Source organism: Mirounga angustirostris, unplaced genomic scaffold, assembly GCF_029215605.1.
Source record: "Mirounga angustirostris isolate CCGP_5_RB_7025 unplaced genomic scaffold, mMirAng1.0.hap1 SCAF_8, whole genome shotgun sequence".
NCBI lineage: Eukaryota > Metazoa > Chordata > Mammalia > Carnivora > Phocidae > Mirounga > Mirounga angustirostris.
In genome coordinates this window covers 128,254,015-128,279,792 of record NW_026991716.1, presented here as the reverse complement: position 1 = coordinate 128,279,792, position 25,778 = coordinate 128,254,015, and the positions used below count along the sequence as shown (strand labels likewise).

At 43.1% G+C, this 25,778-nt stretch overlaps 1 protein-coding gene and 1 pseudogene across 9 annotated transcripts in view; both read right to left on the bottom strand.

Annotated features, from left to right (window-relative positions):
- SASH1 (SAM and SH3 domain containing 1) overlaps positions 1 to 25,778 on the bottom strand; it is a 246,792-nt gene that overhangs the window by 61,585 nt on the left and 159,429 nt on the right. For 5 of the 9 annotated variants that reach the window (XM_045865716.3, XM_045865718.3, XM_045865714.3 and 2 more), the window contains 5 exons: positions 16,898 to 16,938; positions 14,097 to 14,183; positions 11,910 to 11,963; positions 11,442 to 11,554; positions 4,841 to 4,942 (listed from right to left, as the gene is read on the bottom strand). In XM_045865716.3, the coding sequence (XP_045721672.1) occupies positions 4,841 to 4,942; positions 11,442 to 11,554; positions 11,910 to 11,963; positions 14,097 to 14,183; positions 16,898 to 16,938 (397 nt within the window). The remainder of the gene's footprint in view (positions 1 to 4,840; positions 4,943 to 11,441; positions 11,555 to 11,909; positions 11,964 to 14,096; positions 14,184 to 16,897; positions 16,939 to 25,778) is intronic. The other 4 variants (XM_045865715.3, XM_064598202.1, XM_064598200.1 and 1 more) reach the window with 3 other exon arrangements.
- On the bottom strand, positions 7,695 to 11,165 carry LOC123837132 (lanosterol 14-alpha demethylase-like; annotated as a pseudogene).

The following is a 25,778-nucleotide window of genomic DNA, read 5'->3' as shown; positions in this document are numbered from 1 at the left end:
TTCCCCTGGTAACTATCTTTAGTACTTTACATTCTTAGAAACCAGGAATGTGAATATGGATTTATTGTGAAGCAACACGCAATTATCTAATGTCAGTTATGGGGGTGGGGGAGTCTACAAAATCAATGCGAATGAAATCCTAAAGCACGACAGGCATCAATATAGGGCATTGAGTCTCGTGACAAAGGGCTTGTGATCCCTGAAACTTTCATGGCCTGGACATTCCCGACTACGGCCAGTGGGCTATTTACATCTCAGTCTAGAAAAGAATCAATAGAAAGCTGAAAAGCCCTGGCTCTCGCACAAAAGATAATCAAAGCGCCTAACCCACAGCGGCTGAAGTAGGACACAGTGGGAATTATCTGAAATTAATTACTCTACCAGGCGAATGTAGCATTATTGAGAAGGAATATCTTGGCTGGAGTTTCTTGCTGAGTCTCCATAAAAACACAGGACAGGCTAAAGTAGGGTAGGAAGGGCGAGTGTCACATACATTAAGATTGCAAACAAGTTCAAGCAAACTTCAATGCCAATGGTGGTCAGCTGTAGGAATGCACAGCGTGACTAGAAATGGGTGTGGGTTGTTTGTGCAAAGCCAGCTAGCAAAATACGCGGGGTAAATAATATCGCTTCAGAAAACTCCACTGCTGAACGGCCTGTCTTCACCTACATCTCTCAGCAAAAACTCACTCTGGAGCTTCTGGAAGAATGTACTGGAAATGGAGGGTGCATATGGTATTCCTGGCCCTTCATCCAACTAGAACAGGCTGAATTCATTTTTGCGTCATCTATGAAGAAACGGTTTGCTAAGAAATTAATAATGTGAGTGTGTACATGACATCTCAAATCCGTGTGAGCACATGTGGGGGTGATTTTAACCCATGCACTGCTGGGTAAACTCCGTCAGGGCAGGGCCTGTCTCTCCTGCTCCTATAGCTTTGTAACCTATCTACAGAATTAAGCCTGGTATACAGCAAGTGCTTGCTAGATGTCTCCTCAATGAACAAAGAAATGCTCAAGGGAATGAATGTCCGACTTCTCAGAAGTACCTACTTTCCTCTGACAATTTATACCAAGGTGATGGTTCTGATTTACCATCTGAAGGCGGTAATAACCAAAAACCAATTATCTAGTAATGTCTTCTTGGCAGCTCGTTCAAAACCACTATTGTACTCAATTTATATTAACTTTTTCTAAACGTGACGAGCCTCTCTCCCTGCTGTCTGAGTGTGTGAGGTTTTACTACAGTCCTGTTTCTCTGACTGGAGAGTCTTATAACCTCCCCCTTGACTCAGATGCTATTAATCAGGACAGTATACAGTGACTCTGATACTAAAGGACCCACTATGGACAATTGGTGTCTTTGTGTTCTCCCCAAGTTGGGTTTGAATCGCATCAGTCCTGAGTTACTGTATTTATTCTTCATGATTCTTTAGGTTCATGATTTACATTTAAATTATGCTAGTCTTTAGGACAAGGGGATAAGAGACCCCAAAAAGGCACATTGAAATCCATGAACACGGTTCTTTTGATTACCTCATAGTCCCAGCACACAAAGCTGGCTAGCATATGATACATTTATTACTATAAAGGGTAATGTCTCAGTCTCTCACACAAAAGCAAACCAAGCAGGGCTTTCAAATTAACAATCCCCTGGGGTTTTTTCTTTCTTTCCATTTTTTTAGCTGAAATGGAAATCTGGTGCTTGACTCAGGAAATCAGGGACAAGAAGGTAGTGGAAGGCTTGTATTTACTTCTGATAAGCCATCATCTGTTGCTTAGATGCAAAGAAGGTGTAAAGACAGAGGCTGTGGTTGTAGGACATGAAACATGCTCTCCGAGCAGCCAGGAAAGATGAACGTCTAAATACAACTTTGTCCACTAAGTATTTCCCGAACATGCCATATGAACTGGACACTCAGACACTCACTGGAGACACAAAGATAATGTAGCATGCCTTTCTCGCTCAAGGAGCTCATGATTCCCAAGGAGGCTAAAATGTGTCCGATGAATCCCGATATTCCAGGATAACAGGTTTTGTGTACAAAGCTAGTTTAACAAAGCGCAGAATAGGAAGCAATAAAACATACTTAAGGAGGCTAAAGGAAATTTCAGAGGAGATGGCAGTTGGACTTTATCTTGAAGGACACACAGAATTTTACCTGGAAAAACCTGGAGGAAGATATTTTAGGTAGAGGAAATTGCATGAACTAAAGCAGAGTGTGTGAAAATACAAGTGTGTTCAGGCAGGGTCCAGGGTGGATGGAGTGGAGGCTATTAGGGGCGGGGGGTGGCAGAGGAGAGCGGAGATACTGATTAAAGTCAACACTCAAGACTCTTGCCAAAATGTTTGGAATTTATCTTACAGAACTGGAAAACCATCAGGCTTTTCAGAAACAGAAGACTGCAAGAAAAGAGGTATGTTGTGGAGAGATGACTACCTCTACAGAGCATGGACAAGAAGCTAAGGATACAGAGGTAGAGTTGCTTCCAGATTTTAAGGAAGAAAGAACCTAACAAACAAAACAACTACATAATAAGTGAAAAAGGGTAACTCCCTCCATTCTCACTGCATGAAGCTGGATGATGGCATCACAAAATATCTGCTTGAAACTCTGAACTCTAATTCCCACGATCCCTGCGGAACTCCTAGGAAGCGCTGTTGGGTCACATTAAAATAGCATGAATAATAAAAGTCATCCAAACTGGAAAAGAAGTAAAACTGTCTCTGTTCACACATGACACGATCTCCTATGGAGAAAACCCTAAAGATTCTACCACACAAAAACTGTTAGAGATAAGAAACAAATTCAGCGAAGTTGCAGACACAAAATCAACAATCAGTTCCATTTCTATACCCTAGCAATGAACAATGTGTAAAAAGAAAATAAGAAAACAATTTCATTTACAATAGCATCCAAAAAAAGTGATAAAATACTTGGAAATAAACTTAACTAAGGCGGTAAGACGTGTACACTGAAAATTACAAAACATTGCTGAAAGAAATTAAAGAAGACATAAAGAAATGCAAAGATACCCTATGTACACGGAGTGGAAGAACTTCATATTATTAAGATGACAATACCACCCAACTACAGACCCACTGCAATCCCTATCAAAATCTCATGGCATCTTTTGCAGAAAAAGAAAAACCCATCTTAAAATTCACATGAAATCTCAAGGGACCTGAATAGCTAAAACAATCTGAAAAAGAAGAACCAAGTTAGAGGGCTCACATGTCTTGATTTCAAAACTTACTACAAAGCTACATTAATCAAAAGAGTATAATATCTACAAAGGACAGGCATATAAGCCAATGGAATAAAATAAGAGAGCCCAGAAATAAAATCTAGCATATATTATATTGTCAATTAATTTTTGAAAAGGAAGCCAAGACCAATGAGGAAAGAAGTCTTTTCAACAAATGGTTCTGGGAAAACTGGGTATCTATCTGCAAAATAATGAAGTTGGACCCGTACGTTATATCATATATAAACATAAACTTAAAATGGGTCAAAGACCTAAACTTAAGAGCTGAAACTTAAAACTCTTAAAAGAAAACAGAAAATCTTCATGATATTGGATTTGGCAATGATTTCTTGGATATGACACCAAAAGTACAAGTAACAAAAGCAAATGTAAACTGGACTTCAAACTTAAAAAACTTTTATGCATCAAAAGACATTATCAAAAAGTGAAAAGGCAACCCTAGAATGAAAGAAACTATTTATAAATCATGCATCTGATAAAGGATTAATAGCCAGAATATACAAAGAACTCCTACAACTCAACAACCAACAATAAAACAACCCAATTCAAGAATGAGCAAAGAACTTGAATAGACATTTCTTTAAGGAATACATATATTCTTATTAGTCATTAGAGAAATGCAAATCGAAGTCACAATGAGACACCATTTTACACCCATTAGGATGGCTAGTAACAAAAAAGGGGGAAATTACAAGTGTTGGTGAGAAGCAGAAAAACTGGAACCTTCACACATTGAGGTCAGAAATGTACAATGATGCAGCCATACTGGAAAATTGTATAGCGGCTCCTCTAAAAATAAACATATAATTAACATGTGATCTAGAAATTCTACTCCTATAGACATACTGAAAAGAATTGAAAGCAAGGACTCAAACAGATATTCATATACCGATGTTCACAGCAGCACTGTTCACAACAGCTGAAAGGTAGAAACACCCAAGTGTCAATCAACAAATAAATGGATAAAATGTGGTATATATCCTTACGGTAGACTATTATTCAGCCTTACAAAAGGAATGAAGTTCTGGCATATGCTGCAATGTGGATGAACCTTGAAAACATTATGCTACATGAAATAAACCAGACGCAGAAGGACAAATATTGTACTATTCCATGTACATAAAGGACCCAGAATAGTCAAATTTCATAGAGCTAGAAAGTAGAATGGTGGTTTCCCGAACTTAGGGAGGGGGAGTTACTGTTTAATGGTTATGGAATTTCTGTTTTGGATGCTGAGAAAGTTCTGGAAGTGGATTTTGGTGATGATGGCACAACAATGTGAATGTGCTTAATGCCACTGAATTGAATAGTAATTGAACTTAAAAATGCTTATAACATTAAATTTTAAGTTACATATAATTTACCACAATTAAAAAATAACACAGAATGAATAGAACTATTCTGACTGCAGATAAGTCCATCAAGAAAACTGAGTAACGTGTCAGAAGAGACCCTTCTTTTCAGATCCCGGTGGGAGCTGGTAGTTGGGGAAAGAAGTCCAAAGGCAGAAGTTGGCTAAAATCTACTTGGTAGTAGAAGCGGTCAAGATGCTCAGAGACAGTAAACTTACATTGCAGTTTGACGAGCCATCGAATGTTGGGTAAGAACCGTCTGGCCAGTCGGCAGGGTCCAAGGCCGCTGACTGCCGGTGCTGGGCCTCATACTCCTTGAGCTACAGCAAGAGAAAATGCAAAGATTGACATGGAAATAATGGCCAGGGCTGTCAGAGAGAATGCTCTGGGCACCTTCTTCATGCCACTGCTGGGGCCTCAGTGCCAGCCAAGGACAAGGTTCCCCAAACTGAGAGGAAGATGCGTGCCCTGCCCTGTGAGTTTTCACCTACATCAAACTGACAGACACAACGGATTCTTTGTATTCTGTGTTCTAAAAAGAACCTTGATTTTCCCCTCCAAGATCCTTCAGCCTCAAAACTCCTCTTTCTCAGTTCAATTGTAAGTTCAGAAACAGAAGTTGTCTGTAGTTTGGCCTCTGCATTACGTCTCTTTGTGAAAGACACGATGTGGTGGACTACGGACATTCTGGCCAAACAGAGGCGCAAGCCTGAAACTGATTTTCTAAGAGCACGTGCTTCTCTCTTTCTAGATTGCTTCAAGTTTCCAGTTCCACGTCATCACCTAACGAACATGATGGGCTTTACTGCGGACCCTTGTGGAGGAGAGGAAAATAACAAGCTATCTAGATTATGTTCAGAGCCATGTACAGTTTGGGTTTAGAAACTCGGTTTCTACTTTCTCAAATAGAAAGACAAGTGAAACATTAGAGGAAATTGGCAAATTTAAGCAAGCAGAAAGGTCTTTTAGAATGGCAAATGTGCGAAGTTCTAGGCATGTTTTCATAAAACACGTAGAAATTTAACTCTGCAACACAATACAGTTAAGTTGCCACTGTATTAAAATCTATTAGAAAGCAGTTTTTTTATATGAATTTCAGACACTGATGAAATCATGTTCCATAAATCAAGACACCAAAAAACAGAAATGATCTGACCTAACAGCCCAGGAGAAGATGTCAGGACTGTCCTCAACCACTGGAGCTACGTGGACGTGGCAAAGCCACCATGTTGACAACATCCCTCTAGGGAAAAGCAACTTTGCAAAGTATCACTTCTACCATGAAATTCTTTTCTGCGCATGCTTGTGACAGGAGACAGACGCGGGGAAGCAGACAGTATTGATGAATGGGTTAGAACTTGGCTGCAGAACCGAACATCAAATGGGAACCCTTGGGCAAATTACTTAACTCCTCTGTGCCTCAGTTCCTCTACCCGGAAAATGGGTGTGACAACAAACTATCTCACAGAACTATTACCAGAATTACATAAGATAATGCAACAAAACTTAGCACCCTGTACCAATGCAACAGACTCATTACGAGCACAGTGTTATCACCAGCCTTGGGGTCTCCAATAAAAGAGCTCAAAGTTCACATCAACTCCAGGTGTTTGAACTTTTGCTATTTGCTAATATCACTTTAATCTTTCTGGTACGTTAGGGGCATTAATATTGCTCTAATCTTTATGGTATACTTAAGTTATGTATCAGAATGCTCTTTCCTTCCAAATGTACTGGTTTCTGAAATGTTACATTCTCCCTGCATGACTGGAAGAGCTGCCGGCTGAAGACAGGGTTATCATTTGTCTTCTCCAAGTCTCTGCCATACTTTTATATTCTACCTTAGGCCCAACTTTGAGAAGCCACTAAATGAGCTTCATCTTTAATGAAAACAAAACAAATTCCTAACTAATCAATCATAACAGATTGAATATTTTTCTTCTTCGATCCATCCCTGTCCTTCATCGACCCTGAGGTCTAAAAGAGAGATTCAAATTTGCACTCTACCCAAATTTACCTTGTTTTTTCATTTTCTAATTTTAAAATGCTATGTTTTCAAGTTATAAAATGGGATCCCTAAAAAGAATTTGAAGTGCATTTTACAGGGGAAAAATGCAACCTGGTTATTTATTTATGTAACTACATTTTATATTCTACTTTGCTCCCAAAGAAGTTTTGACTTAAATATAATTTCATAGAAGACAGACAATTGATGATTTCATTTAAGAACTTAGATCTTTTGAAGCAAATGTACAGCTTTAAAACAATGACAGAAGTTTTAAAGTGTGCATGTGTGTGTGTGTGCAGACGCGCGTGAGCGCATGTATCTGTCTCAGGAGGAAATACTCCTTTCACATCCTATTTTCTTTAGTCTCATAGCTTTCTCATACTTGATGTCCAGGATATGATTCCTAGAGGGATGGCCATCTTTAGGAGGCTAATGCTTACTCTATTTTAAAAACCTTTGAGGAGATTCTAAAATGTTCCCATTTCTATGAGAAAAGAACTTTTGTATTATATCTAATCTAAATCCCCTCCAGCTGCAAGTTAAATTCATTTCCTTTTATTTTGTCCTCAGTAGAGATTAAAACAAAATAAAACAAAACACTGTTCAGTACATCCTGAAGACATGTTGTCTAATAATCCTTCATATACTTGAAGATAGTGATTAAGTTCTTTTCTGTTTCTTCTCTGAGATAAATCCTTTCCAATTTTCACCCATGGGACCTATTTAAAAAAAAATTACAATCATTTCGTTGTTCTCCTATGGACTCTCTCCGTGAGCCTCTCCAGTTGTCCAAATCTCTGTGATTGATGCACAGTAGCTGCTGCAAGGAATATAATAATATATACAGGTTCCCAGTTCCTAATCATGCACTCTGGTATACCAGATGCCCAGACTCCGTTCACAAAACTGTTCACCAAGTCCTCAGTTACTATGCATTTGGGCTCACATCTACACCCTGCTCTAGGGAACTTTCCATGGCTGACAGGAACTGTTTCCCAGAGATGCCTAGAAGGCTGCCTCCTCCTCCTCCCCAATCAGCTTTAAGTCTCCTTTTCTCTGGCAGGACAACTCTACAGTGCAATTCACCTTCCAGAGCTCCCCACTCCCTATGGGATCAGCCTAAGGCTAGATTTCTCCTGAAACTGCATCTCTGTCCAGCTTTTCCCTCTGGCTCTCCTGCTCCCTTTCCTTACTTAGCGGCAGTCAAAAGTCAGTGACAAACAAGTACTTTTCAAAACAAACAAACAAAACAAACCCCCATGACTTTATTTTGGACTTTCACACAGGTATGACCTTATGGAATCAGACACATATTTATCAGATGGATTAATATGTAATATTTAGTTACTAGATCAAGTTAACATGAGTAGTCTTTTGTATTCATAATTACATTTTAGGAAATATGATTATCAAATCGTAGTCATAGATCTCCCTCAATTTCCTAGAGCTAGTGCTTCCAGTTAAAATGTCAAAGGACATATTTTTCTACACCATATCCCCATCACTGCTGAGCACCATCATACCAAAACACTAGTGTTCTCTTTTAGCCAAAGCTTTAAAATTAACTGCATTTATTCCCTACTCACCTATCCTCACTCATACACCACAAAAATCACCCAGATAAATGAATACCCTGTGGCTTCCAGGTATCTCATAGGCTTCCAGTCCTTGCAGAACTAGCCCAAAATCTAAGTACCCTGAACTTATTTGCCAAGAGCTATGCACGCTCTTAAAATTACCACCTGGAAATTGTGTTACATAGAATATGCCAATTACCTAGATCCCCCTAAACAATTTTTTTTACTAATAAGCTTGACTTCCTTAAAGCACACGTAGTAAGTATCCATCATAAAACTATTAGAAAATGTTTGAGATGCATTAGATTTGATGAAACTATTCAGTTAATAAAATATAAAAATCGTAAGTTAAGCTGCTTTTCTTTTCTTTAAGCTGCTGTCTTTTTCAATTACACACTCAGAGAAAATACAGAAATACAGAGGTGTTTTATAAAGTTCATTCTCTTCAAAAGGTTTTTTTGCAGCTTATGGTAGTGTTTCACATATGAATTCCTTGGAGCCTTTTTCATTTTGATCTCTGTTTCTATCAATAACTGGGTTTTCAGGTGTGTGAATCACCCTGCGTGCTTCCCAGGGGGAAAATACCCATCAATGAGATCAAATTCATACAAATAAAGCATAATGGACCAAACTGTCTTTGTTTGACGTTAGACAAAATTTCCCCCAATACAAGGATGTACTGGGGATAGTCCCAGCTCCAAACAACACACAGGCAAATTTCTCTCCTGATACTGGGTTGCCCTGTCAGGAGTAAATTTAGATGTTCTACCCGTGGGGCTTTAAGTATGTGATGGACAGCAGGAGAAACATACACCTGAGGCCCTGAAGGACATTCTCATCATGGTCATTATAGGAGGCCCAAGTCTTAAGGTTTTTGTTTTGTTGTGGTTTTTTAATATAATGATCAAGTAAATTTAGATCCTTGAGCTGTCATAAAAGAGGCAGATCCTTTCCATAGACTATTTTCTGCTCTAAATAACATTTTCCGTGAAGTGTTTTGTCTCTGGCCAAAGCAGTAGCCCATCCAGTCACTAGTAGCTGAGGCTGTAGGCTGCCCTGCCAGGAGCAGGCCGAGAGACTTCCCTGCCAGGAGCAGGCCGAGAGACTTCCCTGCCACTTCACCATCTGTCAAAGGACACCCATCGCTGTGTGCAGAATCTAGGAGAGTTTAGAGAAGGTCATCAATTTTGTTCTTCAATCTGTGCTTCTGGATTGTCTTACCAGAAAATATTCTTGATCTCTTGTTGGGCTCTGTCCTGAAACTAGGCAGGGCAGCCCTCCCCGCCCCCACCCCGGGAACAGACAGATTGCATTGCTCAAGCCTCCACCCAAATCCATACACAGCTGTGCCACCTTCTCATCCAGTCAACTTCCGATTTCCTTTCCATATAAATAATAGCTAGCTGTTAATTAAAATCATCAGCTCTGAAGGAGCTTTTCTCCCCAGCTTTGAAAATGCTCCATTCTTTTTAATTATAGAAATGCACTACCTAACACTATGTTAAGGCCACTTTTCATACTTTCTTCTGCTCCACGAAAACTGGATTAGGTACATCACATGCAACTCTCCTCCCAGTAGACCAGTTTGGGGGTGAAGGTGGATCAGCAGCAAGGACAGGAGGTCGCCACCTGTCACCTGCTCCATCCCTGGTCCAGCACTACTTTGGTCCACCAGGGACACCGTGGGCCGAGATCACCTCCGTTCCTTCAAATCGACAAAGCAAGAGAAGCCGGCAGATGGGCGTCTGGAGGTGGCCTTGGCCCTCAGGCCTCCAACTAAACCCCCGTCCCATCTCCCTCTCCCTTCAAGTGCTTTATTCCCCCCAAGGCTGTCTCAACAATACGTGAAACTTTTTGTTTTTTAAACTATTGAGGTTTAGAGTCAGGTATAGGAAACTAAATTGAACGTGCTTGTCACAGTTTCAAGGTTTCAGATCTTTAAGATTCTACTTAATGGTAAAGTCATAACTCATTCAATAATTCCTTAGTGACTTAAAAGTTTTCATTTTTTCTAAATTGAACGTGCTTGTCACGGTTTCAAGGTTTCAGATCTTTAAGAATCTACTTAATGGTAAAGTCATAACTCATTCAATAATTCCTTAGTGACTTAAAAGTTTTCATTCGTTTCTAAACCTGCCTAATTTATGACTGTCTACACAGTACCAAACCAACTATTCTAAGTGGAAACCCAAGAATCCATCAGTCAGTTTGTTGGGCAACAACCAAGCAGGAAACCTCTTAATAATTGCTCTCTCTCTATCATAAATGCTACACCAGTACCCTAAGGATTAATTAGGCTTCTTTTAGTGCTTAATTTAGCTCAGAGCAAAAAATATCTAATTAAAAAACTAATCTCTAATTAATACCTACTTGGAAAGAAAAGCAAGCAAAATTTTAAGGTATGCCTAAAGCTTAACTTTTAAATTATTCAAAGTTTAGTCTGTGACAGCATCTTATACAACTGATGTTTACAATGGCTGTACTGTATTTTTACTTTGTTTTTTATTTAATAATTTTTTTATCATTGTTATATTCTTGTCAATCTTTTTACAAGGCTTGTGTATTTTGCAATGGCATTCAGAGGATCACTTTCCTCATCAAAGTGGTCCACAGCTCAAAAATATTTGCCATTCATTCATGCACGTAGTCACTGAACACAGAAATTTAAAATTCACAACATGGAATGCTTGTATTAAGCAAACAGAATGGAATCAGTATTTTATCTGATGACATAAGTACTTGATGACCAGCAAAGTATCATCAAAATACTACTCTGAACAACACATTCCTGTACTCTTGAGGCCCCTGCTTTAGTCTACTAGAGCGGCTATAACAAATTACCGTAGACCGGATGGCTTATAAACAACAGGAATTCCTCACAGTTCTGGAGGCTGGGAAGTCCAAGATCAAGGAGCTGGCAGATTTAGTGTGGGGTGAGGACGTGCTTCCTGGCCCCATCTTCTCGCCAGGAGTCCTCACATGGGGGAAGGGGTGTGGGAGCTCTCAGGGGCCTCTTTTGTAAGCTCACTCATTCCACTCACGAGGGCTCCCCCCCCTTAGAACCTAAGCACCTCCAAAGGCCTTACCTCTCAATAACACCGCACTGAGCGTTAGAATTTAATACATGGATTAAGGCCGGGGGGGACACAAACATTCCCTCTATAGCAACCCCCCATTTCTCCATATAAGTGGGTCAAGTGCTCACAAACATAAACCAAGTATCGGCACTCTTACCCTCGCAAGCGCTTCCTCAATGGTGATCATCTTCTCCTTGACCATCATCATCAGCTGAATCCGTTCCTCATCACTCATGGTTATCTCGCTTGCAACATAGCCCACGTCTTCTCCTAGAGAGTGAAGACAAAAGACAGGAATGAAACGAAAGGAAGATAAAACATGCTGAGTCCTGCAAGGTCACTGGTCAGGACTGGAGAAGGAGAAAGTTCAAGGGCATTGTCCGGCATTGCACGTTGCTGATGGAGCAACAACAGGAGCCGGAGCAATGGGCTGCTTTTGAGGAAGACAACGAGCCCATCTTATTGAGAAACAGGCTCTGAGGACGTATGCATGTTACCACAGAAACAAATCCTTCAAAATGACCAGAGCCTTTGTGATGGAGGGCTTAGTGGAAGGGTTTTGGAAGAAAGCCGACAGCAAGTCCGGAGAAAGAGGTGGGGCAGAGACCTGATTGAAAAGACCCACCTAGAGCAGACAAGCATTCCAAGGCTCCGTCGGCTGATGGTCCTCTGTGTCCTTCTATTTCAAATATGAACAAGAAGAAAATCTTTTTGAGAGGAGTGGGAGGGACCCCTTTTTCGTAACATAGAACTTTAAGGTCACAGAGTCAGCGGCAGAACAAGACCTGCAGCCTGGCGAGATCCTGGCTTCCTACGAAGCCGTTTAACTGCCGTTCCTCAGAGGACACGCGCAAACAAAATCACAAGGATGAAGCATTTTGAGTTCATTTATATATTATATAATATATATAGTAAAGTCTCATCATAAATACGTATATATCTGAAAGTCTTGCCATAAATATGTATCCAGACTGTGAGGGGAACTCGATTTCCCACTCGAAACTGAAGGCAGCCAGGGACGCCTGGGTGGCTCAGTCAGGTAAGCGTCCGACTCTTGATTTCGGCTCGGGTCGTGATCTCAGCCCCCTTGTGAGATCGAGCCCCACATCAGGCCCTGCACTGGGCGTGGAGCCTGCTTGGCATTCTCTCTCTCCCTCTGCCCCTCCCCCCTTCCCTCTAAAACGGAAACAGAACTGCTGAGGCAAAGAGAATCCCCCTATCAGGATCTTTCGAAAGTGCTTTCCTGCAAAGCAAGCAGATTACCGATACCTGTAATATATGTGAGCCACGTGAGCCTGGGTGCCCTTGGTTAGCGTGTAAGGAAGGACAGGTCAGTGGACGTGGGTGGTTAGTGCACACGCTGGGAATAAACCCACATTCTGGTCCCCATCCTTCCCCTGCCCTATCTTTCTCACACATACTCTACCAGCTTCGATGTCACTGGGATGCTTGGCCACTGCTAAGTTTGCCCTTGGTGTAGAGGACCAGTAAGAAAGTCTGACTGCAGACCTGTAGGAACCCACTGCAATCAGGGCCGACCCTGGAATTTATGTTCCCCTGTGTTTCTCTATCTCATTTCCATTTTGTAATCAATCAGTCCGGAAATACCACTCAAGTTTCCTTCGCCACTCATCTACTTGTCCGGGAAGAATAATAGTGTGTGCTGGGTGAGGAGACAAGCCTGCTGGTTTGATTCATTTTACTATCTGCGTCACCTCCGAGGGTGGAGGGAAGCGACGGGGAGCTGGTTGGGTTTTTTTAAAAACCCACATGAGCCAGTAAACTGTTGGCTTCCTCCCTCTATCACTGCGTCCCTTTCTCTCTCTCTTTTTCCTTCCCTTTCTTTCTAAATACAACTTTGTTAGGATCCGAGGTTTACTCTGAATCGCAAGTGACCTTGGGTGTGTACCAGAAGGAAAAACTGGGAATGTTTAAGAATCATAACCTTAAACCAGGAAACTGGATTAACCCCAGTGAATGTGGCTGGGGTCGCAGGTGTGTGACTCCTGAACGTGCTGTCCTTGTCCACGTGTACGAGTAACTGGAGAAGCATTCTGAACAGGGTAGGACACTACGATTTTGTAAACGAAAACAAACAGAGTCGCTGGTCAGCCACTAAAAATGTTCATCTCGTGATAACCTCACTCGGCTGCGCTGGGATCGAGAAGTAGCTTTGTGTCTGCTTCCTCTCAATACGGGGAAACATAAATTACCCAAATGGGCCTCAAAGGGATGACATATTTACTTACTATATAAACAACAACAAAGACACGGCCAAGAGGAGGGCAGGGCTCCCTCCACAAAGCAGCCTGGGCACATTCCCATGATGTCAGACCATGAGAGAGTTTCCAGGGGCAACAACCCCGTAACTGGCCTGCCACAGAAAAGCAGCGAAAGCTCAGAAGATTGCGAAGGCCCCAAGTGGCGGGACAGGGGGATGGGTCCAAAACTAACAAACACTATGACTTTCTGGACCCTTCTGGGATAGATCTTGGCAAGGAAAGACCTTCCTGAGGTTGGTGTGACCGAGAAAACGCAAGATTTGGTCTTTGCCGTCAGATCTACGAAAAGGAAGACCCGCCAACTCTCGTCATTTTGTTTTCTTTGATTAAAGCAAAACAAAACAAAACAAAAACAACCCACTGGGATGAAGTCTTAAAAGTCATGACAGGAATGTCAGAAAAGTCAAAATCTTTGTGGGCCCAGGCAACGAGTGTTTCTGACTGGCAGCCTCCAGTTAGATTAGTGGGAGCAGGCTTCTCAACATTTGGGAGCTAAAAGGACTTACTGTCCACCAGCTGTGGTACAGTACCTTTTGAAGTCTGTCTCATTATTCCTTTCTGGTTCTTTCGGAAGTTCTGCCAGAAATACTTATTTTTCTTCTTCCAGTCTCCTTTTCCTTTAAAAACGAAAGGAGGGGGAAAAAAGGCACAAGCAATAAATTCATTAATAACAAAAGTAGCCTCTTCTTTATAATTCAAAGCTTATAAGAATACTTTGATTTCACAAAAAGACAGTTTTTCTCTTTAGATTTGTGAAAGACTTGGAAATGCCTAAAAAGTTGTTTAAAGGAAATGCAAATTTCCTAGCAGCAAGTAATGGTGCAGTGGGGTTAAGATGAGAAATAAAGAAACATCAAAAAGGCAAGCAAAACACGCATTCGTGTATTCACTTTGATGTTGTTTAACTAGTATGTCTAATTCTGCCCTGTCTTGCCTTGCGGTGGAGTCTCCCCCTCTGGTCTCAGCCACAATTATTCCAACGAAACCACAAATGGGATACTTTAAGAAGTTAACTTTGTTTTGTCGTTATCCCTGTTGTTGATCTCCCCTCGATTTATTTCTGTTGTTCCAGATTTTTTTTTTTTTTAAGATTTTATTTATTTATTTGACAGAGACAGAGACAGCGAGAGCAGGAACACAAGCAGGGGGAGTGGGAGAGGGAGAAGCAGGCTTCCTGCTGAGCCGGGAGCCCGATGTGGGACTCGATCCCAGGACCCTGGGATCATGACCTGAGCCGAAGGCAGTCGCCCAACCAACTGAGCCACCCAGGCGCCCCATCTGTTGTTCCAGATTTAAGGAAGACGACAGAAGGGCTGGTGTGACCTGGGTGTACTCGCCCGTCGACAGAGCCGGCTCCGGGAGCCCGCTGGGTTGACCCGCGCTGTTCCTCTGTGGTGTCGAGTTTACTCAGGGGGCAGCTACGGGGTGGGCAGGGTGGGGAGAGGGGGCTCCCACCTCTCTGGCATTCAGGCTGCTTGCTGACCAACCACCTGCAGCTTACCCAGGGTACGACGCGAGAAAAGCAGACCGCTATCCTGCTGGGACAGCTCCCAACTGAGCCCCCTCCTCCCTTTCCCCCCGCCCAACCCCCCAGACTGTTTGGGGAACAGTTTCACTTGTCTGCAGGTGAAAACCATCTCACTGCCGCAGCTGCCCACCTGCAGCGTTTGCTAGGGTTCTGATCCTCGCTGATCTATGATGCCTTTTAAAACGCAAAAGGAAAGGGAAAGAGCAGGTGAAAGACAGGAGAGGCCCTGTACTTAGAGATGGAACGAAGCAGCAGGTCTCAGGCAGACAGGGCACACGCAAAGGACCAGCTTCGTCACTGTCACCACTCAGTGTGTCTGGCTGCTCTGTGGCCACAGGAAGCAGGGCCCAGCGGAGGAACGCGCTGCTGGTTTCCAGTCTAGACTGGTGGTGCCAGGCAATGCGGCACAGATGCCTGGAAACCCCCGTGCACGGGGCTCCTGGGCTCGAGAAGGCGCCACGTGTCAACACAAGATGCCCCCATTTCAGTGCTGATGAGCCTGGAGCTCTGGAACGAAGCCCACGCCCACTACGCAGAGACTTCCCGTGTACCCCGAATCTCGGCCGGCAGCGTGAGGGCACCTGCTGCTTTCTGGCTAAACGATGCAGCAAATGTTAGCACGGAAGGTGAGAGCAGAAGCAGGGTTATCACTCACTCAGCCCTTCTCTCGGGCAATTCGGGATTATAACCTATTCCTTTCACTGGAGGCTATGCTCCCCCTCCCCCTCTATTTTAATGTTTCCGAAATGGAGGTGCAAATTGAAAAATAAGTAAGAGCTGACATTTATTGAGCACTTACCATATCCAGGCACCTTGCTATCTAATGGCTTGTCTCACTTAATACGTGCAATGAACAGGATGTATTATTGTTCCCATTTAGTGGACGAGAAAACTGACGCTTCAGGAGGCAAGTGACTTGCCCAAGGTCATAACCACTGAGTTCGAAGAGTCCCAATTCAAACCCAAATCAAAACCTAATCTGAGCGCTGTGCTCCTAATCACAACAACTCTTGTTAGACTTGCTCTGACCCAAACAGAAAAGAGATTACAAAAGCAAGAGTGAGTTTTATAATCAAGGAAATATAAAATATGTAACACCTTAATTGTCCATAGTCTTTGATTCAAAAGTTCCAAATCAAAGGCTTTATCCGAAGGACATGATCAGGGATAGGCTCAAGGATTTTTAGGATAGCATCAATTCTCTGAGAGCAAAAATCAGAGACAGCTTAAATGTCCAGCAAAGAAGAGACGGTTGATTAAATTGTGCCCCATCCCGTATGATGGAATATTATACAGACTTAAAAATTTTACTATAAAGAATATTTAATTGGGGTGCCTGGGTGGCTCAGTCATTAAGCGTCTGCCTTCGGCTCAGGTCATGATCCCAGGGTCCTGGGATCGAGCCCCACATCGGGCTCCCTGCTCTGCGGGGAGTCTGCTTCTCCCTCTCCCACTCTCCCTGCTTGTGTTCCCTCCCTCGCTGTCTCTCTCTCTGTCAAAAAATAAATAAAATCTTAAAAAAAAAAAAAAAAAGAACATTTAATCAATGTGGGGAAATGCTCAGGACATATTCAATTGAAAAAAATATATAAAATAAAATGCAGAGTATGATCCCAATTATGTTTACAAGAAAACCCACATAAATACAGGCAGGGGTAAAGAGAGGAAAGAGATGTATCAAAATCTTAACAGTGTTTCTTTCTGGGTGCAAAGATTCTTTATGGTTTCTGTTTTTTCAGTTTCTGTGTCCTATAAAGTATTAAAATAATTTTAAGTTGTTAAACCAAGAAAAGGAATACTGACCTACACAGCCGTCTTCCGAGTTCGACTTAGGATGAGTGTTCCTAGAAAAGAAAAAACATGTCTGATTACGAGGGAGCTTCGCCTTTGCGCGAGGACCGAAAACCCTCCCAACTCGGCTGCCCCGCCATCAACACCACTTAGCCGAGCCGGGGAGATTCTGATACGGTATTTACCGCTAGCCTTATCTAGCCAGCTGCTACCTTTCTAGAAACAGACTCAGGAACCCTTCGTCAACATTTACTGAAGACTCACTCCAGGGTAAGACCTCTATTAAATGAAGGGACTGGATTTCACTAGAGGATCACCAGATGATCCACTTCTGTGAACTATTAACCACACGTTGTTACCGCCACTGAGAAGTCTCTTGTTGTAAGTGGGAAAGAGAAAGCAGACAGTGATACCACTAGAGACCCGGCCCCACAAACACCAGCCACTTCGGCCAATGGGTGAGTGCCGTGGTCAGCTGCAGGAGAAAGGTAGGCCATCGGATGCGCCAAACAGAGAGCAGATGGTTGCTGACGATGCACAGGCACGCGATCTGCCTTGCTAGATCCTCCTATGTTCAAAGAGAAGCCAGGAAATCTGCTTTAAAAAACAAAACAAACCAAAACAAAAAAGCAGCTCCACATTTTTAAGTGATGGCAAATAATTCAATGTTCCTAAAAATGCATCCAAGTTAATCAACGCGTCTGGGCACCAAATTTGGCCCACACCCCACCCTACCGTGGCTGCCGGTTTGTGACATATACAGACCTAGCCAAATAACTTGAAACATGAACACAACCCAACACCAATTAATTGTTTCTCTAGAATACACTTAGACAGATACTGACTTAAAGTAAGAAGGAAAGAAACCAAAGCAAAGTTCAAACGGGTTCTCTCCTAAAGGTCAGAGGAGAGGTGGGGCAGCGTCTTTCACTGGGTGGGTCCAAAGCCTAGAGGGTAAGTTCAGTGTCCACTTGCTGACAAGGAAAATCACGAAGAAGGAACCTGCATTGGGACAGAAACACAGATCCTCAGGGGGTTCACACCTGAATCTTCACTACATTCACCTGCCAGGATGGAGTGGGCATCTGGCAACAATGCCTTCTTGATGGGAGAATGCATGCGGAGACAGAGATTGGGAGACCAGAACCGTGTCACACTGAAGCGATCGGAGGAAGAGAAGAAGAGCATGCAAATGGTGATTTTGCTGCCCACCTTACAGGTGAGAAGGACCTCTAGGATTTAAGGTAACCAGAGAAAGCAGGACGGGGCTTTCTATCCTGCAGAGCCACCTGGGATAAGCCATGTCCCTTCAGGGCAGGATTATTGGTGCCAGCTGACTGCTGGGGGCCAGGTGAGCACAAAGGCCCAGGCCTGCAAGCACCTTCACAGCCGAAGTCTGAGAGAAGAGAACGGCTGCTGACCCACGCACAAATCTAACAGAACTCTATTGTCAATGAGGGGAGAGAGGAGTTGCTCAGACTAGAAACAGGGGAGGCACCTCAGTTGCTGAAGACGAGAGCTACACCCGAAGTCATGATTTCCCAATACCACTAGCTGTGGACACAGAAAATATAAGGAAAATCTACCCTATTATCGAATTTTGCCAAGGCTTAGCGCCCAGGATCTCCTCTCTGCCCTCCTAGCCACGCAAAAATGAAAATGACTAAATATAGACTTATTTAAAAAGCCACTTGCGTTCTTAATTCATGCAGCAAAAATGTGCTAAACGCTATCATGAGTAAGGTACGGGGATGATTACAAAGAGATGGGACTCCTGACGCAGGGAGGCCAACACACCTGAACAAAGGGGAAGAAGTACAGGCAAAGGAGAAGCAACAGCAGGAGGAAGGGGAAGGCAAGGCTGGGGGCGGAGAAGGACAAGGAACAGGAGGAGATGCGTGTGAAGGGCTCAGGGCCACAGAGGTACGGACACGGCAAAGTGGCAGTAAAGAGCAGACAGCAGAGAGCTGGCTAGCTGGCTGGAGATTAAAGCAGAAAATCCTTCTAGAGAAATAGTATTTGAGCGGCACGTGGGTGGCACAGTCAGTTAAGCGACCGACTCCTGGCTTCGACTCAGGTGGTGATCTCAGGGTCAGGAGATCGAGCCCCGCATGGGGCTCCCAGCTCAGTGCGGAGTCTGCTTGTCCCTCTCCTCCTGCCCCTCCCCACTCTGCACGCTCTCACTCGAAAATAAATAAATCTTTAAAAAAAAAGAAAGAAAGAAAGAAAGAAAAAAGAAAGAATATTTGAGCTAAAGTTTGAGTTCCTAAATTTTGGTTTTTTTTCAAATTTTATTGTTGCATTTTGAGCTCAAAGTCATGGTAATATGCATCAGTCCACTTTCCTGCCCGGTCATCCCCCTGCTTCTGCCTTACCTGCTTACAGCAAAGGAAGCACCACATTTATTTTTAAAATCACTCTAAGGACAAGGAGACTCTTGACCTAATTGCTAAGGACTAAAGGCATCAAATATCCCTCGCTCTTGCTCAACTACTTAGCTATGTAATAAACTACAAATATGCATGTGAACTTTTACTTTTTCTAAAAGAAGTATTTTCGGGGCACCTGGGTGGCTCAGTTAAGCGTCTGCCTTCGGCTCAGCTCATGATCTCAGGGTCCTAGGATCGAGCCCCACATTGGGCTCCCTGCTCAGTGGGGAGTCTGCTGTTCCTTCTGCCCTCCCCCACACCCCCCTCATGCGCTCACTTGCGCGCTCTCTCTCTCAAAAATAAATAAATAAAAGAAAAATTTTCATGGGGAAAATAGCCTAAAGAAACATTACTTTCCTTTAGTTTTGCTGATTAGAATAATACCACCTTACTGAGTTATAAGGAATTTTACCCATCATTGAATCCAATCCCAATTTTATAGGGAACAATGATCTCCAGAAGTTACAGGAGTGATCCAAGGTTCCACCAGCTGGTTAGAGCCCAAACAAGGAGCTCTCTCCCCAGGCCCTGGCAGCCCGGCTGTCTTTCCACTAGACGCTGGACTCTTCCTCTCCAGTTAAATCGCATAGAGAATTGTTTCTATCCTATTCTTGAAGAACTCAAAGGCTAACCTCTATTTTCCAACCCATTTTTCATTCTTCCTGCCAAATGGGAATGTCTTCTACCATAAATATACTCCAGAACCCACACTGCATAAAAAGGTAAGTTCTCACCATGACATAGTTATCACAAAATATAAATGTATTTTCCTGCTTACAGTTTTTTTTTAACTTGTATCTACTTTCTTCAAATTATCACACATATTTAAAATTTATTCTCAGGTTTGCACTTGGGATCTTTTCATTACATAAGAGGTGTTTCTACTAGTGATTGTTCTGCACTTCCCCAGGAGGCCAGCAGATGGCACTACAGCTCCTCTAGTCATCCTGCGGTGACAAATGGGGATTTATTTTTAACATTTCACAAGTTCACAATCTAGATACTGGCCAAAGAACAGCAAGCCAGTGTTTCCTAAATGTGAAGCTCCCCAACTCATCAATTTGCAAAGAGGGAAAATGACATCGTATAAAGTTTAATTTGGACGCGGTGAATTGTCCCTGCAAAAAGGAGGCAGGCAGGCAGAGCAGTGATGTGAAATGCCATCTTTCTCCTTGAGACTGATTATAAAATTCATCCAGCAGGAGCAGAAATCAATGATGTAACCAAATTCCAAATCTGGATGGCAGCAGGGGGAAAGAGTCATTTACTGATCTCCTGGTGGAAGAAATTAATGCTCAGGAGTGAGTTCCAAAGAGGCCTCCTCAGAGCACCTTCTTTCAGCCAGACACCGCAGGCCTGGGAATGGCTGGGCTGGAAGCAGGTTTGTCAGCCTCTCTCTATCCATCACTCTTACTGTCGACAGGGTAAAAGGGATGGGAACTTCAGCACAGGGTTCCGGGTTTCCATGACTAGGACTGACTAGGACGCAGTAATTAGCATTCTGCTGCACTTCGGACCAATCTACGTAAACATCGAATAATTTGAGTTTTGCATCTAGTCTCTGAACTCAATCTTAAAAGTACCTTTTCATCAATAACTACTACTATTAGACCCCAAGTGTAATTATTTTTCCTCAAACTCTAAACTACTTTAACCCTTCCTGAACTCAAAGAACATTCAATAAAGAATTTATGAATGAGATCAACAAAACAACTTAAGGGGTAGCATCCCAGCACTTAACCAGTTCCTTTCATCCTACCTCAATCTTGAGCAAATTCTTTGTTCAACTGTTTAGTTCCTTTCTTTTCACTCATTCATTCTGTCTTTCTTTCCTTCAATAAACATTTATCCAACTCCCATTATGAGTCTGGCATCCTTTGAGGTATTGAGAATGTAGCGGTAAATAAGACAGGTAAGATCCCTGTTCTCTTGGAGCAAAGGATGGGGGTGAGAAGCAAGGTGGGGGGTACAGGTCAAGAAGTGGGGAGAATTTTTGCTGGGAAGGACAGAGAAGGTGTCTCTGAAGAGGTGACAGGTGAACAGAGACCTAAGTGATGAGTTGGCATGACAGGCATTCGCCACGTCAGGGAAGGCTAAGTTGGGAAAGAGCAGAGGAAGAAAGCAAGGTCTATTCTGCACATACTCAATCTGAGGTGCTTCCTGAACATCCCTGCGGAGATATTAAAGACATAGTTGGGTATGCGACTCTAGAGTTCAAGGGCATCGTTGAGGACTGGAGATCAGAATTTGGAAGTCACTTGCATATTTAAAGCTAGGAGACCCAACTGAACACAGTGGAGAAAAGTGGGACCAGGACTGGGCTCAAGGGCAATCCAATCTTCAGGGTCAGGAAAAGAAGGTGAAGCAGCTGTGGGACTTAGGAAACGTCATGGGGAGAAGAAAAACTAAGAGTATGCTTTTACGCTTTCTGACTAAAATCATATTTTATATAAACTACATTGCTGCCCCAATGGTAGCAGGGTAAATTCTAGGTTGCTCTATTTTCTTTTCTCTTGAGTCTTGCTTCGCAGTAGAGATCTCCATGGGGCCACAGAGAAGGAGAAACACAAAGTTCAGAATGAAATTCTTTACATTTGTATGGAATTCTACCTCTTAAAAAACAAAAACAAAAACCACTCTTGTTGGCAACCCCCATCACAGGATGATCACTGACACTCGGGAGTGATGACACGGCTAAGGACACAGGGCCAGGTGGCGACACCCTGGGCTTAGAAGCCACATCTCTGACACCGGAGGGGTCCAACGCCTGGCCCACCTCACCATACTGTTTCTCATTTATGTAACAGAAATTCACATTACGTCACATGTGTACTACACCTGTTGTTAGCTGAATTATGGAAACGATACTCAGAAGAACCTGTGAAGACCGAGCAGGTTTTCAACCCCAAATGTGAACATGGCCTCTGGGTTTATGAGAACTAAGCATTGCAAGAACACTGCAGGATCTGGTTGTGCTGCTCTTGCATGATCTATCCGCTTGTTGAAGGAAAGGAGACCACGGACTTTGGCTCAGGCTCATTTTTCTCCTTATGTCTATTTATATACCGAGAGCCTTGGGTACCCCCAGGCAAAGACAACTCTGTCTCCCTGCGATGTACTTACTCCGCACACCAGAGAAGTGTAATGAATGCCCCAGCATAAAGGAGTTCCCAAAATACCCTTCGTGTTTTTGTTTTGATGTCCTGTCCAGAAACTTCATTATAACCAAGCAAAAGAAAAAAAAAAAGGAAGAAAAGAAAAACGGCTATAACCTAATTTCTAAGAAAGGAACATGTGTTATACGTTACTGGAAAATCTATACTTGAGATTTTTAAGTTTCCTTTATCTTGAGTCTCCGGAAATACACTTCTTCATTAGTTTCTTTCCTGCTGAATTTCGAATCAGGGCTTTTTGCCGTGTCTGGGTCTTTTCCTGCATCATCCCCAGCCTGCCAAGGCAGTCCCCAAAGCCAGCAGCGTTTTCCTCAAGATGTAGGAAAAGGACTAAGCCAATCTGTGCTACTGAACTGTGCATGGAAGGGGGAAGTGGAGAGAAGGTAAAAGGGTTGAGGAGCTTTTTAGTAGGTTTTTTTTTTTTTTTTCTTATGTGGGGATATATTTCTTATACGCTGATTATTCCTTATGAGTTGCTATGCCTTCCTTGAATATTTTGCTTAGTGACAAATCATTTTGTATAAAGTAGGTAATTCCTTAATTTAATACTTCTTATTATCCTTCAGATATCGAAGATACTTTTCATCATAGGAACATATCTCCCCTATTTCATAAAAACATATACGAAACAAAATTCTGTGTAGATTATCTACGGACTGCTCTAAAAATTCAAGGGTCACCCCTTCCCCAGCTATGGGGCCAGGACTAGGGTGAGTCAGGAGAGACACAGGGGGTCCGCACTGCTGGAGGTGCTCACTCTCGGGGTCAGGCAGGTGTAGGGAACGAGCGCCTCCTCCAACTCTGTGTTGTATGTTTCTCTCTTGCTTTACCCAGACAATAGCTGCTGGATTTCATGCACATAGTTGAACTTAACTTGCAAACTTACTGGCTTGGATTGAAAGTAATTCTATGGCCCCAAATCCGGTATGTTGTTAGAACTCCAAGATTACTTGGTAACAGTGACAACATCAGTGACATGCTGTCACCCTGGTCACAACACTCCCCATAGAGGCCTTTTCTTTCATTTCAGCCTATTCCCAGCCTGTACCTTCTGGCTTTTGTTACACGTTCACCTTCTCGTAAATGATCAAGGCAGGTGTCTGGTGCACCACACCCAAGGCAATGGCCGGACCCAGCACAAGCTAGGTGCTCACACACTCAGGAGTCGGGCACACCTTTGAGCGCGAGCGCGGCCACAAATCTAAGCCAGCTTGCCTTGTTATGTGAAGCAGGGATGATGAGCTCAGTGCCTGCCTTCTGGGGCTGGTAGGAAAATTACATGAGCTTGGTACTTGGTGAGTTTCCAATAAATGTGACCTCTTGTAATATTCACAGGAGCCCCAAACAGATGACTGCTTTGGGCCCCTGCACAGAATTGCACCATCCCCATCCCACCCAGCAACAGCCACTCCACGTCCCTTATTCTAGGCTCCAGCAGGTTCTAAATTGCCACACTTCCTCCTTCTAGTTTTAACATTAGCTTCCCTCAAATAATTTGGATGGCCATAACAATTCCTCTTCTCAATTGCACTCTCTACAAGCAATTCATGTTTTCTCACAATCCACTGTTTTCCTCACAATGACGACTGACCATGATGTCAGCAGTTCTTCATCCACATTCCCCAGCACCATAGTACTCCTAGGTGGCTTATACCCTACTGTCCTCCTTATGCAGTAAGAACCACACCAAGTTAACTCACTGCAGGTAACACAGGGTATACTAAATAATTTTAGGTGGATGTCAAGGAGCTTGAAAATTTTCAACATGGATGTATGCCATGGGAAGTGGTTTGGACCCACCCGCGATGTAATATTAACTCTCCCAAAGAAATGGCAGTGACATGTGGACACGGTCTCAAAATGACAATACCATCCAATGTTTATTTCCAATTTGAAGAGGCCCTCTTACCATATTGATCCAACGGTCCCCCTTAGAAAGTGCTGAAAGGACATTTTAAAAGTCTGGTATCTCCGGCCATGAGTTTGGACATTTTCAACTTTTTTCTGCCCCACCCCCTTTTTATGTTATCTCTGGTTGAAAACTGCCATCAGAATCACTGTAGGTGGACCTATTCCTTCTATACAAGATGTCTCAAAAGGGGATCTGATTCAGAAAAATACAGAGAGGGAGTCAATGTAGGCATGCAACTCTACTTCTAACAACAGTTTTTGTTAGGCTTCAATCCCTTGCTAATTGTATTAGGTACATGGAAATTCAAGGTATCTACACACGATCTTTTCTGCTGCAAGTCAAGCCTATCTCTCTTTTTAATATTAACTACCCTCAAAAAGCTAGGATGGACATGGTGACCCCTCTTCCACGTCTCAACTGCAATAGACAAAAGCAATCCACGTTTCTCTTAGAATTAAAAAAACACACACACCAGTGACTGAACATGATGCCAAGGTAGAGACGTATGGACCAATGACTGGTATCCAGATGTGAACATTTCCTAGAGCTAGGAAGGCTTCTTCCCACAGGAAGCCGCCTACCGCCATGGCTCACAGTGCGGGTCCTGGAGCCCCACCTCCAGTGTTCGAAGCCCAGCTCTACCATTCACCAACCAGTAACTTTGAACAAATTCCTTTGTCCCAGTGAATCCCAGTTTCCTGCTATGCAAGACAGAGACAATACTACCTATCACGTAGGTTTTCTAGAGGTGTCAGTGAAATATGACCTGTATGGAATTTAGAACATGTCTGTACACGCAAAGCACCACCACCAAGAAGCTAGCGATGCGGACGGCTGGCCTTTGAACCAGCTCTGCCCGTGGAGTCAAGTCTCTCTCAGTCCTGCTCAGCGCACTTCAGTTTCTTAACATGGAAGGTGCTGGTTCCCTGGCACCTCAGGGATGGCCAACAAGCTTCCCAGGCCAACAACAGGCTCCATCCCTGTTGAATCTGAAAATCCACCACAAAGGTACACTGAAAGAGATTTGTGTCCTGTCATTCACCAAATGGTCACTGGTACCAAAAGTTAATGACGCAGGACATGAGCAGAAGTTTAAGTATCATGCCTAAAAAGTAGCCAAATGTCATCTCTCCATAGCCTGAGCCTGTGACCTGTTTGTGTCTGGATGGTAACCTCACTGAGGCCAGGACAACAGAAGTGCAGAGCTGGACGTGCCCACACATGTGGGACTGGGGCAGGGAGAATCAAATCTGGGAGAGCATACAGTTGTTGTCCAAGATTTCTAAAACCCTCCCCATGGGCCTTCTCTTTTCCATCTGGGGCATATTATTCTTTGTCACCTTATGGGTCTGGCCTATCTAAGAAAGTTGATAAAAATT